At 55.9% G+C, this 16171-nt stretch overlaps 1 protein-coding gene across 3 annotated transcripts; it reads left to right on the top strand.

Annotated features, from left to right (window-relative positions):
* Window positions 1-10616: 10616 nt before the first annotated feature.
* Window positions 10617-14316, top strand: Aldh3b2 (aldehyde dehydrogenase 3 family member B2). 3 transcript variants are annotated; one of them, XM_077797530.1, is made up of 8 exons: window positions 10617-10778; window positions 11203-11313; window positions 11474-11594; window positions 11740-11825; window positions 12571-12688; window positions 13111-13277; window positions 13798-13897; window positions 14132-14316. In XM_077797530.1, exons 1-8 carry the CDS (start codon window positions 10617-10619, stop codon window positions 14314-14316), a joined length of 1050 nt encoding a protein of 349 aa, XP_077653656.1. The 3 variants fall into 3 exon arrangements, with proteins under 3 accessions (XP_077653656.1, XP_077653655.1, XP_077653654.1); XM_077797529.1 differs by lacking the exon at window positions 11203-11313 and adding an exon at window positions 11908-11989 and having other exon boundaries at window positions 12302-12688; XM_077797528.1 differs by lacking the exon at window positions 10617-10778 and adding an exon at window positions 11908-11989 and having other exon boundaries at window positions 11269-11313; window positions 12302-12688.
* The last annotated feature ends 1855 nt before the right edge of the window (window positions 14317-16171 follow it).

Here is a 16171-nt window from a genome sequence, read left to right on the forward strand (position 1 = left end):
CTACCCCACAGGTGGTCTGCCCAGGCCTGTGAGCAATTTGCTCTTAATCAGGCCATAAAATTCACGGAAGGAAAAGAGGGGCAATCTGAAATCTCTTGATTTGGTTTGATGGAGAATATGGATGCAGGTAATGGAAGCCATTTCACCACTACTAAAGAACTCGTGAAAACCTTCAATAGAACTTGTGAATGTCACACCCCGGGCACCCTCCTTCCTCAGGAGACGTGGAGAGAAAGAACCACACTCTCAAGAGACAAACCACTAGGCTGACGTTGGAGACAGAACCCCTGGACTGAGCGTACCCCCACTGTCCCTCTCTGAGTTAGGATTGCTCCCGGGAGAGATGGTGGCTGTCCCCAAGTGAACTGCTTTATGGAGGAAAACAACGGTCTCCCCACCTTTGAAACCAAGGCTCAGTTTCCTCGAAGTACACACGGGCCTCTCTTCTGCTCTGGCCTCCCTGAGGTTGCAGGGCCTCCTGGTGCAGGCGCCACCTCTGGGGCTCCCGCACACCCAGGCCAGGCGACCACACCCCATCCAGGTTTGGGAGGAAAACCAGCTGGACCCTGCCGGGGAGGGCCCTGCCGAGACCTGCTCATGACCCAGGTGGCTGTTTGGACTGCAGGACGGGGCTGGACTCCACACGGGAGTGAAGGAGCCTTGTCAGGAGAAGCAGTGACCTCCGTCCACCCCTGAGACCACCAATGCCCGGATGGAAGGATTAAATATTCTGTTTGCGCATTAAATGAAAGCGACATGGGCAGGAGAGTACGAGATCCCTCTTTCAGGAGGAAAAAGGCCTGGGGAAGTGACTCTTGCAAGACCCTGGCTGCAGTCAGGAAGCCTCCAGCCCCCTTCCCTGGGATCCAGTCACCCCCCTGCCTCCCTGGGGGGGGGCATCGGCCTCCTTGGGAAATGAGTCTGTGAAAGCCAGTCCTTGGCGGAGATGTGTGGTCAAACAGCGCTCCTGCAGCCGGAGCCTGCGTGTGGTGGGATTGCGGAAGCCGCTACTTGAGACCTTGCCCGCCAGTGGGCGTGGAGCCTGCACTTTGGTTCAGTTGGGATCCCTTTCCCCCGGCATTTCTCAGATCAGTCCCAGTTCTCTGGGGGAAAGATGGCTCGATCTTCCTCAGGGTCATGTGACCCCCATATTCATATACATTCCATCAGGATATCTCAAGGGATTCCTAATAAGCTCAAAGCCAAAAGTCAGATAACAGCACGTTTTCAATCGGTTCTTTTTTGGTGATCTATGATAAATAAAAACAGTTTGGATTAGTCACAGTGATGATAATCAACAGGGGGTTGATATTTGAGAGGCTCTCAAGGGAATTACAAAAAAAAATAAACGTTATTTTGTTATTTTTTTAATAGATGTTACTAAAGAATAACATGGAGGGCTGGGCTGGGGCTCAGCGGCAGACAGATCGCCTAGCATGTGTGAGGAACTGGGTTTGACCCGCAGCACCAGATAAAGAATAAACAAATAAAGATACTGTGTCCATTTATGACTGCAAACATTTTTTTTTAAAGAATAATATGGAAAGAACCAATCACATCTATTGTTGCCCCATTAGTTGTTGTATTGGGAGCAATGGATCCAGTTAGATGGTATGATTCTGTGTGTGGGAGGGTCTCATTCAGTGATTGATGGAGACGGCTCTCAACAAACTCTGGTCTTATATCAAAATAGTCCTTTTGTATTAGACAAAGTGGAACATAAGTGTCAAAAGATGTTATCCAAACTTGAAGAAGATGATTTGCATATGGATAATATAAGAGGGGGAAGTTGTAAGAATTGTCTTTTCTATCAAAGTTAAATCGGTAATGTTCCACAGGCGCGTTCACCGTGACACACGTAACATGCGAGTTTCATGTGGGCCACTTTTAAATCCCCTAACAGGTGTCCAGTCACACTGTAGCCCTTTTCTGAGCCCACTCAGATTTTATATCTTTTGTTTATTCACTTAGTTATTTTTATGTGGTGCTGGGGAACGAACCCAGGGCCTCACGGGAGCGAGGCAAGTGCTCTACCACTGAGCCCCAGCCCCAGCCCCCCACTCCAATTTTAAATCAGCTAATTGCGTAGTTGTACCCCTGAGCTCTTCTTATCAGGAGTGAGGGCAGTGCTCCTTACAGATAAATATGGCAGGCCACCTGCCCAGGTGTGCCTGCTCTGCCCAGGTGCGCCTGCTCTGGATTCCCTTTGAGGCCCACCCTTCTGCAGAAGGGCAATTGCGCTTCGCCCGCCCACTTCTGAGCATGAGTCTGATTTCTTATGGCACCTTGGCATTTCTAAGAATTCCAAATTCCACTGGGATTTTAAGGTATGTGCATTGTATCTTAATAAAGCTACTATTAAAAAGAATGGAACCGGGCACGGAGGCACACACCTGAAATACCAGCAGCTCGGGAGGCTGAAGCAGGAGGATCTCGAGTTCAAAGCCAGCCTCAGCAAAAATGAGGCGCTAAGCAGCTCAGTGAGACCCTGTCTCTCTAAATAAAATACAAAATGGGGCTGGGGATGGGGCTCAGTGGTTGAGTGCCCCGAGCCACTTGGCCGTGTAGACAGCTTATGTCAAAAATCCAGAGGAGAATCTCCCATAAAGGAACTTTTATTTGGAACCAAGAATAGACTGCAATGCTGGGGCCAGGGTGGCCTCTGGTGTGTCCAGAGAACAAAGAAAAGCCCGAGAGCTTTATTAGGAGAGAAAGCAGTGCAAATTATCTTTGAGGACAGCTCTTTGGCACTCGCCAAAAGAGACTGAGAAATTCCACAAATAGGTTTTAGTAAAATTTGTAAATGGGACTCTGTTGGCTCAAAAGTCCAAATAGCTCCAACAGGTGTTTTTAGAGAGTTCTTTAATAAGCTCAGGGTATCTGAGGTGGAAAGCATGTCATCCATAAAAGGTCACCTGACTCCAAGGGACAGGTGCCTACATGGAGAGCCTTTCCGCAAGGTTCTGGGGGCTGGTGAGCCCACTCAAGGGTGACTGCACATTTTGGACACAGACGGTGGAAGGAGGCACTGGACAGAACATTCTGGACACACCGACGGCAGCAAAGTATCACCCAAAGGCCAGTCAGCTGTCGAACTCTCTCGGTCATGGCTGGCACTGTGGGGTTTGGGATGAGCCTCAATCATGGGAAAGGTCTCAGTTCCGCACCACAGAGCAAAGCCGCGGAGGACCAGAGAGCGACGGGAGGAGAAAGTTCATTATTAACAAGTCAGCCTGGACAAGGGTCAGGTCTCAGTGAGCATCTTGCTGTTAGCCCTAAGCAAGATTCTTCATGTGGTTTCTGTTGGGGACAGGCTGCTGGTCTTGGATGGGTGCACGCCAGCGTTGCTTATTAATCTTGCTTTTATGAAAGTCAGTGAGCGTCTTGACCCGTGGATGTAAAAGAAAACAAATGATTTTTTAAAAAAATCCTGCTGGCGGGGCCAGGGGGTGCAGAGGCTGGTTCCTGCCGCGTGCCCGCTGTCCTGTCCCGGTGGCCTCCCCTGCAGTCTGGGATGGGGAGCAGAGGTCTTCCTAGCTAAGCCTGGGCTGCGGTGTCATCAGGCCAGAGGGCAGGAAACAAAGTCCAAGTGGCAGAAAGTGTGACTTGTGCTGGGAGACTTTTCTCTAACCCATTGGGTGGACTCACCGCGGCTTCCTGGGGACCTGCACGCGGATCCCACTCGTTTTTATTTTGTCTTGATACGGACCAAAGTCCGCTGTGGTGGGCAGGAGGAATTCCTCAGACTAGTGACCCCTGACTCTGGAAAGGTGTCTCTCCTGGGGACTTGGGTGGTCAGGACTGGGCGGCTTCTGTGGACCTCAGAGCCCCATTTGACGAGCTGGACAGCGGGGGCAGACACACAGACGTCACAGAGGGAGGCAGGGGTGCCCGTCCCCTTTGTGACCCAAGCTCACAACAAGCTGACCGCTCTTTTTTTTTTTTTTTTTTTTTGAGATGGGTCTGGCCGTGTGGCCCGCGGATTTCAAAAATTCCAGAGAGAAAAGATGCTAAAATTAAAAAATGACTTCACTTCTGAGCATCGAGCTGTGATCTAGAGATGAGGGTGACATGGTGGCTGAGACCTCAGGAAGAGGAAAGGATGAGTGATTCTCTCGCAGATCCCTGTACTGAGGCCTGGGTGTGCCTCCCAGATGACCCAGTGACCGCGGCCCCTCCAGGAGCCCCGGGGCAGGCCCTCAGCCTCCCCGAGAGGGGCCAGATGGGAAAGAGCTCAATCCGGAGAGATCATGGGTGGAACTTTCCTGGGATGACAAGGCCCTGCCCTAAGGTAGGCAAGGCCACTGTTGGGACAGCAGTCCGGGCATGGCCATCTGGGCGTGGGGAGAGGACCCCCTCCAGGTTCGCCCACGTGGGTGTGGGCAGCGTTCAGCTCCTGGTGAGCTGCTGGCCAGAGGTTGCCGTCAGCTCAAAGCCACATGGGTCCCGCCCTGGGCAGTTCACCGTGTGGCAGAGGTTCCATCGGGGCACATGGGCAGGGGGGTGGCAGCCAGCGGGATCCCAGCCCTTTGCTCTTGGAGAGGTGCAATCCATGTGTGATCCATCCCTTCCCAGCTGTAGCTCACGGGCACACAGGCATTCACCTTTCCATCACCCCAAGAACGCTCAGCCCTGCTAAGTGGTCACCCCCAACCCCTCTCCCCCAGCCCCTGGGCCAGCACCAGTTTCTCTCCGCCTGTGGATCAGCCTGTGCTAGCCCCTCACCTTCCAGAGGAATCCCAACGTATGTGTGTGCCTCTTCCCTCCGCGTCCCATTTTCAAGATCCCTCCAATGGCAGCATGAGCCAGTCCTTCGCTCTTCATTACTTTTTAAGACATGAGCCTTATTTTTTAGAGTTGTTTTAAGTTCACAGAAAAATTCCACTCCTTTTTTATGGCAGAATAATATTTCAGTCCATGGATACACTGAATTGTGTGTGTTTGTTTATCTGTTGGTGAACATTTCGGTCGTCCCTATGTTTCGGCTGTTGTGAATAACACTGCTAGGAACATTTGTGTGCAAATATTTGTCTGACCACCCATTTTCAATTTTGGGGGGTATCCACCTAGGAATAGAATTGCTGGGTCATATGGTAATTCTAGTTTAGCTCTTTTATTTGAACCCAGGGGCACCTAACCACTGAGCCATGGTCCCAGTCCTTCTTCATAATTTATTTAGAGACAGGGTCTTGCTAAGTTGCTTAGGGCCTCTGTCCTCTGTGATGCTTTGAAGTGTCCAGAATGACTTATCAGCAACCTCATGAGACCCAAGTCCTCCTTTCTTTTCTTTCTTTCTTTTTTTTTTTTTTAAAGAGAGAGAGAGAGAATTTTTAAATATTTTTTAGACACAACATCTTTGTTTGTACATGGTGCTGAGGATCGAACCCGGGCCGCACGCATGCCAGGCGAGCGCGCTACCACTTGAGCCACATCCCCAGCCCAATTGGAAGACTTTAAAAGGATAAATTGAAGGTGGTTGAGATACCTTCATGGCAGAAAAAAGAGAGAAGATGTGGAAATATATTTTAATATGGAAGGTTAAAAGAAAAAGAAATGTTTCTAGATGAGATAATCTTTGTGTGATAAAGTAAAAAGTTGTAAAATGTCTAAGTAAGTTGCAAAAGGCTTTAAAAGGTTAAATTGAAGGTGGTTAAGATGCCTTCATGACGGAGGAAAGACTGCGTCATTCGAAGCCTAGTTAATCTTAAAAGCATTACTTAAAAAAACATGAAAATGGGAAGATAATAAGATAAAAGATATTTAGATAAAGAAGATTAAAAATTTGAAGTGAAAAACTTTAAAGACAGAAGTATAGAAAGTTAAAAAGAAAAAAGATAAAGAAGATGTAGACAGATAGAAAAGATATAGGAAGACAAGAATTTTAAACCCACAAAATAGGAAACAAAAGAAAACTAGGAGGGAAAAAAAAGCAACTAAGGATGAATGTACAAACCAAAAAAACTAGAAGATAGAAATAAGATAGAAAATGGTTGAAAATGTCAAGTAAAGGTATTTCAGATAGAAAATGCAAAAAGCTAAGACAACTATTAGACACAGACATTCTAGATAGAAATAGGTAGAAGAGAGAAGTTTAAAGTCAAATATTGGATAACAGAGGAACAAGGAGATTATTAGTAATTTTTTTTTTCAAAAAGCCCATCAACTTTAATTTCTGGTGGTGCAGAAATTAGAAGTCGAAGATAAAAATGTTAAAATTTATAGACAAGGGCCAATTTAGAAAACATTAAACTAGAAGGAAATTGGTTTAAAACCACATCAAAAAATTAAAAGGACTAAAGAAATTCTAAAAACTAAGGCAGAATGCTTTTAAAAGACTTAAATTTAAAAGCATCTTTAAGGGGTATATATCCCTCAAAGATAAACTTAAAATAACGCTTTTTACTCTAAATTTTTTAAATTTGGATTCATCAGGGCTTAGTGCTACGGAAAGACATATGTATCCAAAAAATTTACATAAGCCCAAGGTACTTTGGAAGGATATTCTAACAGGACAATGGAAAGGTCCTGACTCAGTGATTGTCTGGAGTCGGGGGTCTGTTTGTGTGTTTCCACAGGAAGAATAGCAGCCGATTTGGATTCCAGAGATACTAACCAAAGCAATTTCTACAGACCAAAAAGAAGATGATTTGACGCAAATCCATAACAGCTGATATCCAGAGCTCCAGCTTGGCTATTCTTACATCTGTGACAGTGATTAACCAGGATGCTTTTTTCAATATCTATTTTATTATTGCATTTTTCCCACATCATAAAGTTCTATTTTATTTTTTGAGCTCATACAGACCTAGGTTAATATTTTTCTGATCAGTTTTATTTTTTGACTGGAGTTTTTAAACATTGCAATGGAGATTTCACCTAGGTAAAGCTACAAGGCCTTTATTATTGTCTTATGTGTTGTACGTTTGTGTGCACACTTCTGTTTTGTGTTGTATGTCTGTGTGTGCGTATGTCCATATAGCATATATGAAGAGCGCTCATGAAAAAATGGATCCAAATTATTATTATTTTTTTATTCACGTGATTTAAATGGTTTAATTTAAATTTGTAAACAGCTGTTAAGGATTGTTTTTAAAGGTGGTTAACAGATCTGTTTGTTTACTAATTTAAATTAGGTAAGGATTGTTTTTAAAGGAGGTTAACAGATCTGTTTGTTTACTTTCACCTTTCCTTTTCATTATATTTAATAATTCTGTTCCGGATAATGTCTCTTCAGCATCATTGCCAGAATTCCCATCTCCATCCCAGTGTTGGTGAAGACTAAGATAAAACCAAACTACAGCTTCTATGATAGCTATCACAGTAAACTGTATAAACTGATGCATCAGTGAATAATAACTCAACAAGTAATGCTCAATCAAGGACTCGATTTACTTTGAGAGGAAATGGACATATTGATAGACTCCTCCGCTTTGAACTGCTTGCAGAACTTGCCTGGACTATGTATCACTTGTATGCATTTTGAACTATCTGTTGGTGCAGCGAATTGTGGTAGTGCTGGAGTATCTTTGCTGACGGTGTCACCAGTGATGAAATTTTTCCAAAGGAGCCGTCAACTGGCTTGGTGTCGTGGCATTTCTGTATCCTCCTCCCTTCTGCTAGTGATGGTCTAAAATTTGGGGGCCAACAGAGGTGAGGCAAGAACCTCCCCCCCCCACTGGTGCATAGGCCTATCCACAAGTATGGCTGTATGCTGGACCGGTAGTCAGTGACAGGTATGATCCAATTGCTGTGGTATCAACCCAAGACAGGAGGCTGACGCCTAGAGGTCAGTTTTTCCCATGACGGGTAAGAACCATATGTTGAATTGGACAGCCTAACAGGCACGGTCCTTAAGCCACATTGCTTGTTGTTTAATTAATCAGAAGGGGGGAGATGCTGAGAGCCATTGCCAAGTAGGAATGACGCATCGAAATTTCCTCGCCAGCGTACCCCATGTTGCTTAGAGGAAGGACTCGTGGAAATGGACTTGCCTTGGACATTCGCTGTGACATTGCATGTATGTTTGAGAAAGGTGACCCTGCTCAAGGACCAGGGTGGATCCGGGTTTAAGGAGGATCCTACTGGATTAGGGCGGATCCAGGTTTAAGGTGTACCCTGCTGGGAATAGGGCGTATCCTGCTACCTCAGGCACGCCCAATCCTTGAGTTCCCGTTGAGTTCTCGTGGGATTCAGAAAGTATTTGGGATTCAAAGCCTGGTGGAGTATGTGAATTTTGCGGCAGAACGTGAATTTCCCCAGAACGTGTGTAGAGTGCTGGTGTGAGTTCGGGAATAAAGAATTGCTGTTTGAATCTACAAGGCTGTGAATGGCTCGTCATTTTGTGCCCAGCCAGACTGCGGCATAGAACCCTCCACGAACAGAGAGGCTAAGTCACTTGCCTGGGGACACACAGTAAATAGGAGAAAAATCAAATGAAGTGTGCTTCACCCTGGAGCTGCTCCCTGCTGTGGAGGCCCCTCGGCTTCCCTCAAGGCCTCTCCATCTACCTCCAGCGTGCCAGTTGCTCACAGGAAAGCAGAAAAGAAGGAGCCACTGTTGCTCCTGCAGACCTGGACCTGCTGCGTGGGGGTGGAGGTGGCTGGCAGCTCATCTAGCCTCTGGGGGCTTCTCCCTATCGGGTGGGGCCCTGCCAGCCCTCCCTGCAGACACAGCAGCCTCACAGCCTGCCCAACCTGTTCCCCAGCGGGCCGTGCCAGGGAGGCCGGCAGTGGGAGCGAGGAGGTGTGGGAGCAGCTGAGCCAGAGGCAGAGGCAGGGCAGGGGCCGAGGAGGGCCGGCGAGGAGACCGGGAGCAGAGTCGGGGCACTGGAGACTCGATGTCGACAAAGGACCCCCGCTCAGAGCCCACACGGGGGTACGAGGGCCCAGGGCAGAGTGGGTGGGGGCTGCTGCTGGGGAGAGGGCGCGGCCGGGTCCAGGTCGACAGCCCAGACTGGTGCTCAGGCCCTGTCCAGCCCTCACTGCTGGGACTTCTGGGCCTCGGTCAGCTCCGGGAAAGCCCCGGGACCCCAGGGCTGGGGACAGACTCCTGTCCTTCTGGAGGGGCTCCTAGCCAGGAGAAGGTGGGGCCGGCAGGAGTGGCCAGCGCTGTGCTGTGTGGGCAGGCCGGCGGGGGGCTTCTTGGGTGCTGAGCCAGAGCTGAGCCTTTGGCTTCAGATTTCACGGGCCACATTCCCTGTTGGTGGAGGGTTCTAGAAGGACTATGTTGTCACTGTAGCAAACCTGGGAGCTACAGGAGGGCATTGAGACCACAGCACACGGGGTGGTGGCGGGCGTGTGCCTCAGGTCAGCTGTGGGAGGCGGATCAGGTGGCCTCTTGGAGCCGAAGGTGCCGCGTCCTCACGATGGGGTCAAGCTGCGAGGCTTAAATGAGACGCTGCTGCGGAGCCCTGAGCTCCAAGGCAGCTCTGCGTCCCCTCCAGCCCCTCTCCCCGGTGTGCCCACCGCCCAGAGGTGCCAGCCCTCCCGACAGGTCCCATCAAGGTGTCGCCAGGCCCAGGGACATCTTGTTTTTCAAAGTCCACCCCCACAGGGCCTTGGCAGGATGCTGGCCCCAGTCCTTGGCACACCCACCTCTGAGGGGCCACCCCGCCTCGCCAGCTGCGGCTCTGACGGGCTGTGGGAGGAGCCACAGTGTCACGGATGGGGCCAGTACAGGGAGGTACAGGGAGCCGGGTAGGAAGCTGAGGTCACCGGAGCCTTGGACCCAGGCAGGGGGACCTCCAGGGCTGGTGAGGGTCAGGGGCCTGGAGCCCAGGCCTGGGAACCCTCCAGGTCAGCCGGGCCGCCCGTGGCTCTGAGCAAGCCCAGCCCGCCCAGCCAGCTCCTGTCGGGGCTGTGGGCAGGGACTGGCCCGGCCCTGCTGGGGACAGGGCTCCAGGAGAGCTCCCCAGGCCTGGCGGAGGGAAGGCGTGAAGGAAGGGGGGTCCCCCGGCCCGAGACGGGAGCTGAGCCGGCTCAGTGGACGAGTCTTCACTGAGCACCTACTGTATGCCGCCGTCCTCAGGCCCTCATGGGCAGGGCAGAGCTGAGAGGAGGCTCCCAGGGCCAGGAGTGACCCCTGCGGCCCTCGGAGGGACAGCAGGTCTGCGGCTGCGGGGGAGGGTCCCCGCTTCTGGCCCGACTCCCTGCCTTCCCCGCCAGCTGGCCCTGCTGCTCGGCTTCCTCTCGCTCCTCGGAGCAGCCTCCAGCAGACCTTGTCCCCCAGGACGTCCCCCAGCTGCGCTGACTAGGCTGCTGACCTGCCGAGGCCCCGGGAGGGTGGGTGTCCCTCCAGGGCAACCGGTGGGGACGCCTGTCCTCTGCTCCTTCCTGCGGCCACAGGGATCTGAGGCAGGGATCCAGGGCATGGCCCTGGGACGTGCTGCTGAAGGCTGGGGACAGCTCACGTCCACACACAGACACAGACACATTCATCCCACGGAGACACCCAGGGCCACCAAACCAGACCAGACGACACCCTGGGAACGCCTGGGCCACCAGGGTTCGAGCTCCCGCCTGCGCCCTGGCCCCTGTGCAGGGGCCTGTCACCTGTGAGGGGCAGCCGCAGGACGCCCTGGAGGTGGAGCACCCACTTCTCGCTGCCCCGTCCACAGGATGGACCCCCTCGAGGACACGCTGCGGCGGCTGCGGGAGGCCTTCGGCTCGGGGCGGACTCGGCCGGCAGAGTTCCGGGCGGCGCAGCTCCAGGGCCTGGGCCGCTTCCTGAAGGACAACAGGCAGCTGCTGCTGGACGCGCTGGCCCAGGACCTGGGCAAGGTGGCCGGGGTCGAGGAGAGGGTGCCCTGCAGGGAGGGGTCAGGCAGCACAGCTGGGACAGAGGGACTAAGAGCCACCAGAGCCCAGCTCCTTCCCCGGGCCAGGACCTGCACAAGGTGGCCGCGGGGGGTCCAGACCAGTCCTTCCCAGGCTGGGGTCATGTCCTCCACAGCATCGCTGTCCCCCCGTTAGCATCTTTGCCTACCGAGGTGATTGGCTGTGTCCCCAAATTTATTCCAAATGGGGGAACTGAGACACTAGGCGCTGTCACTTGCCCGAGGTGACAGGCCAAGGGGAGGCTGAGTGGCTCCAGAGCCGTCCCAGCCCGTGTGCAGCACCCACGGGGCCACTCAGTGCCCATGGGGACCCGCTCCCGCCCACCCTGCTGGCCGGGGCTGACCACCGCCCCTCCCCCTCACCGCAGTCGGCCTTCGAGTCGGACGTGTCGGAGTTCATCCTGTGCCAGAACGAGGTGGACCTGGCCCTCAGGAGCCTGCACACCTGGATGAAGGACGAGCCGGTCGCCACGAACTTGGTGAGCCCTGTGGGCCGACCAGGTGGCAGCAGGGCAGGGGACGGCTCCGATCCAGGCTCCTTCCTGTCCTGTGACGACACTGCACAGGAGCGGAGGACCCAGGCTGCGGGAGGGGGTCTGGTGGTCCTTGGTGGCACTTTACTGTCCTCCCTGCACCCAGCTCACGAAGCTCCACTCGGCCTTCATCCGCAAGGAGCCCTTCGGCCTGGTGCTCATCGTCGCGCCCTGGAACTACCCGCTGAACCTGACGCTGGTGCCCCTGGTGGGGGCCATCGCTGCAGGTGAGGACGGACCCCGGTCCGCCCTCCCAGCCGCCGCCCCTTCCCAAAGAGGGCCTCCAGAGTCGCGGGGCTGTGGTGGACCCTGGGGCAGGCCTGGCAGACTGGGGGACCCTGGCCCCGACTACAGCCCCCTGTGCCTCTGCAGGGAACTGCGTGGTCCTGAAGCCATCGGAAATCAGCAAGGGCACCGAGAAGGTGCTGGCCGAGGTGCTGCCCCGGTACCTGGACCAGGTGAGGAGGACCCGCCCCACCAGTCCCCTCCTGTCCTACTGTCCCCTGGGCTCACCCGCTGACCTCCTGTCCCACCTGGCAGAGCTGCTTTGCCGTGGTGCTGGGCGGGCCCGAGGACACCGGGCAGCTGCTGGAGCACAGATTTGACCACATCTTGTTCACGGGTGAGGGCCTGGCCAGGTCCGGCCAGGGGGAGGCGGCAGAGGAAAGGGTGGGAAGCGGGGGAAGAAGCCAGAGTCAGGCTGGGAATGAATCGGGAGCTGGACTCGGGGTCCAGGGGCCACTCAGCCGGACAGGCCAGCTGGGTCCCCAGGGACTCCTGGAGATTGGACCTGGGTGGCTGGGCTGGGGACAGATGGAGGCGGGAAGGCCAGGACCTGGGCTGTCTCAGGGGAAAGAGAGGCAACAAGGGTCAGGGGCCCCCGGGCTCTGGCCAAAGCCAGTTGAGGATGGGCAGCCCTGACCCTGTCCCCCAGGGAGCCCCCGTGTGGGCAAGATCGTCATGGCCGCCGCTGCCAAGCACCTGACCCCCGTCACCCTGGAGCTGGGGGGCAAGAACCCGTGCTACGTGGACGACGACTGTGACCCCCAGACCGTGGCCAACCGCGTCACCTGGTTCCGGTACTTCAACGCCGGCCAGACCTGCGTGGCCCCGGATTACGTCCTGTGCAGCCCCGAGACGCGCGAGCGCCTGCTGCCCGCCCTGCAGAACGCCATCACCCGTTTCTATGGCGACGACCCCCAGGGCTCCCCCAACCTGGGCCGCATCATCAGCCAGAAGCATTTCAAGCGGCTCCAGGGACTGCTGGGCTGTGGCCGGGTGGCCATCGGTGGCCAGAGCGACGAGAGCGAGCTCTACATCGGTCAGTCCCCTCTCCCCTGCCGCAGCCCCCTGGGCCGAGGGCCTTCCTCGCTGCAGGGGCCTCGCCTGAAAGCCGGCCCCGCTCCCTGCTGGCCAGGCCTGGGTCCCCGGCCTGGTGCCTGGTTCCAGAACACGAAGACCCCACGTCACCACGGCCCGGAGCCTGTCTCCTCACCCCAAAGTCTGACCCACTGAGCAGGACCCCAGTTCCAGGGTCCGGAGGGTGGTGTAAGCTCCCATCCTGCCGTCTGTCCTGCCATCTGGGTCCCGAGAGGCCAGGACCCAGGTCCTCAGAACCTGGAGAGCTGGGAGGTCAGGCCAGGGGTCCCCAGCCTGCATCCTGGGTCCCGGCCCTGCCGAATCCCCTCCCTTGGGGTGTCCCTGCTGTGGCCCTGGGCTGACTGTCACTGTGCCCGCCCGCAGCGCCCACTGTGCTGGTGGACGTGCAGGAGACGGAGCCCGTGATGCAGGAGGAGATCTTTGGGCCCATCCTGCCCCTGGTGACTGTGAGGAGCCTGGATGAAGCCATCGACTTCATCAACCGGCGGGAGAAGCCCCTGGCCCTTTACGCCTTCTCCAACAGCTCCCAGGTGCGGCCCAGCAGGAGTGGATGGCCCCGTCCTCTTCCAAGGCCCTGGGGGGCAGATTAAGACAGCTGTCACCTCCAGGGTGACTATGTTCCAGGCTGCCTGGTGTCACTGCCACCTGGCAGAGGGAACCTGGGTGGGGTCACAACCTGCTGGAGCCAGGTGTCCAGCTGTCTGTCTGGCTGGGCAGCCTCCTCCTGGGGGAAGGGGTGCTCAGGGATCCCCCTTTCTCTGAACCATGTAAAGGGTCCCCACAGGGAGCAGAGCCCCAGATGGGATGGACGGGGGACGGTGCAAGTCCCCCAGTGAGAGCCAGGCTGGTGGCTGTGGGCGGATGCACTTTGCTACAATGTCCTAACGGTACCTCACAGTCACAGTCACAGGCACACGCCTCTCGCTGCTCTGGGGCTTCCTCATTTCTGCACCCTTCTGGGATGCTCGGTGGAGGGTGGCAGCGGGAGGCCCGGAGATGTCCCCTGGGTGCAGGCTCGAGCCTCTCCCTGAGCCACGCCCTCCCCTGCAGGTGGTGAACCAGGTCCTGGAGGGGACCAGCAGCGGCAACTTTGGTGGCAACGATGGCTTCATCTACATGACTCTGCCATCCCTGCCGCTGGGTGGAGTGGGTGCGTCCCTGCCTCCTGCCCTCCTGTCCCCACCTGCTCCAGTCGCCTCCTCACTGCTCACCCTGATCGCGGCCCTGGACCTGCAAGGCCTGGGTTTCCCCATCTGTCGAAGGTCCCTCAGGGTGGCCTAGCTCTCTGAGCTCCCTGCCAGCTGTGGGCCTCTGGCCGGGGCGGTGGCGGCCCCTGGGCTGGAGGGGACGCCCAGCCTCACGCCCACCTCCTCCGCCCCTGCAGGCCACAGCGGGATGGGCAGGTACCACGGGAAGTTCTCCTTCGACACCTTCTCGCACCACCGCGCCTGCGTGCTGGCCCCCTCGGGCCTGGAGCAGCTCAACGGGATCCGCTACCCGCCCTACGGCCACTGGAGCCAGAAGCTGATACAGTGGGCCCTGGACTCGCAGAGCTGCACCCTCCTCTGAGCCCCGCCCACCTCCAGCACCCACCCACCCTGCATCCTGCCGCCCACCCCGGGCTCCCGGCCGTGACCCACATGCCCCGGGTCCCCGAAAGGCAGGTGACCAGTCCGAGGCTTGAGGACCCCACTGCTGGGGCTTTCTCTGAACAGACCTCTGGATGCTGGCCAGTCCCTGTCTGTGCCAAAGTCCCTCTGCACCCTCTGACTGGAGGGGTCTGGGGTCTCCCCGAGGCCGGGCAGACGCTGGAGCTGATCATAAAGGTGGCTCTGAGCCCCTCCAGGGTCCAGAGTGTGAGTGTGGTGTGAACTGCCGTCCTGCCATCTGCTGTCCCCGAGGCAGGATCCCAGAATCCAGGAGCCCTCCCGGCTCACTGCCCCAGGGCTGCTTCCCCCCCAGCAGCACCCCAGCCCTCAGGGGGCTTTAGGACGCGTCCGTGGGAGCTGCCATCCTGGGAGCATGTGGGAACAGCCACACACACGCATCTGGGTCTGGGATGTCACCCTCAGGAGTCATATGCCACCCAGGACTGGGCCCGGGCCTCCCTTGGGCTGAGCTTTCTAGGGAAGCTGGTGGGAAGGACAACCAGGCCTGGGCCCGCCCTGTGCACCACTGCCCCTGGCTAGGAGAGAGCCCCACCTCCTGTCCCTAGTAGGAGCTGAGGCCCAGAGAGGGCACCAGCTCTCTCCAGATCACACAGCCTCTTGAGTTTAGGGGGTCAGAACCAGGGGAAGGGCCCTCCCCTTCCTGGGCTCCCAGGTGTAGCTCAGCAGGCTGCCTCCACCTACTCAACTGGGTGCCATTTCTGAGAGCTCCTGCCTCAGATTCCAGCCCCCCACCCCCATTCTATAAATACCCAACGAAATGGGGAAGTGAGACCGCAGCTAAGAGAAGTGAAAACTCCTAGGCACTCCCTGCCCTTGCCCTTTGCAGAGCTGGGGACCCAGCATCTCCTGGGAGGGAGCACTTTGGTCTCCAGACAGAGAAGGGTTGGCTTCCAAGCAGCCAGGTTCCCTGAGTAGCCCCTTTCTTCCTGTGAGATCCTACATGAGTCAGCAGGATCCCAGCAGCCTGGGTGGGCCTTTGGGATGAAAACCAAGACCTTGGACTCATAACAGGGCCCAGAGACCCCTGCCCAAAGCATGAGCAGGGCCTGGGAGGGAGGGAGGCAGGTTTGTCCGCTGGCTCCTTCCACCACTGCCTGTCACCTGCAGGGGTGGCTCTGCATAGTCATTCCACCTCCTAGAGCCTCCTAGGCTGCCCTCCAGGGGTAGAGCCAAGGAAGGGTCAGCGGCCCTCCCAGAGGTCCTCAGGGAGGTCTCTGCTGAGGCCCAGGTCCCCGCACGGTGGCTCCTGGAGGAGCTTTTACACCTTTACCACCCTCTGGTGACCCCAGCAAGATGCAGGCACTCGCCAAGGTCCCCAGCCTTGGGGGTAGAGGGAGGAGAGTGAGGGCAGCCAGGCCACACAGGAACTGAGTGTGAGCTGAGTGGCCTTGGAGGGTCAGCCTAGGGGGCTGGCCACCGGGGTCCCGGGCTGGCCTCCATCCGATGTGGCAAAGGCCTGAAGCCTGGGGAAGGTCCCTTCAGAACGCCACCTGGCACACAAGAGGCCGCAGGTGACCCGTCCGACGGCTGACTGCCTCCGCTCGGCTTCTCTCCTTGGTGACTCTGGACTATCCTTGGGTCCTGCCCGCAGAGCTGGGTGGAAGACACTGGCCTTGGGGCTGGGTGAGGGGAGTTCACCTGTGTCCCCTGACATGTGTGAGTGGGTGGGAGGGTCAACGTTGTCCGGAAATAACTAAGATACCCGTGAAGCACCGAGGTCCTTTTTTCAAGCATCAAAGAGCCATAAAACCAGA

This window comes from Urocitellus parryii, chromosome 4 (genome assembly GCF_045843805.1).
Source record: "Urocitellus parryii isolate mUroPar1 chromosome 4, mUroPar1.hap1, whole genome shotgun sequence".
Classification (NCBI taxonomy): Eukaryota; Metazoa; Chordata; class Mammalia; order Rodentia; family Sciuridae; genus Urocitellus; species Urocitellus parryii.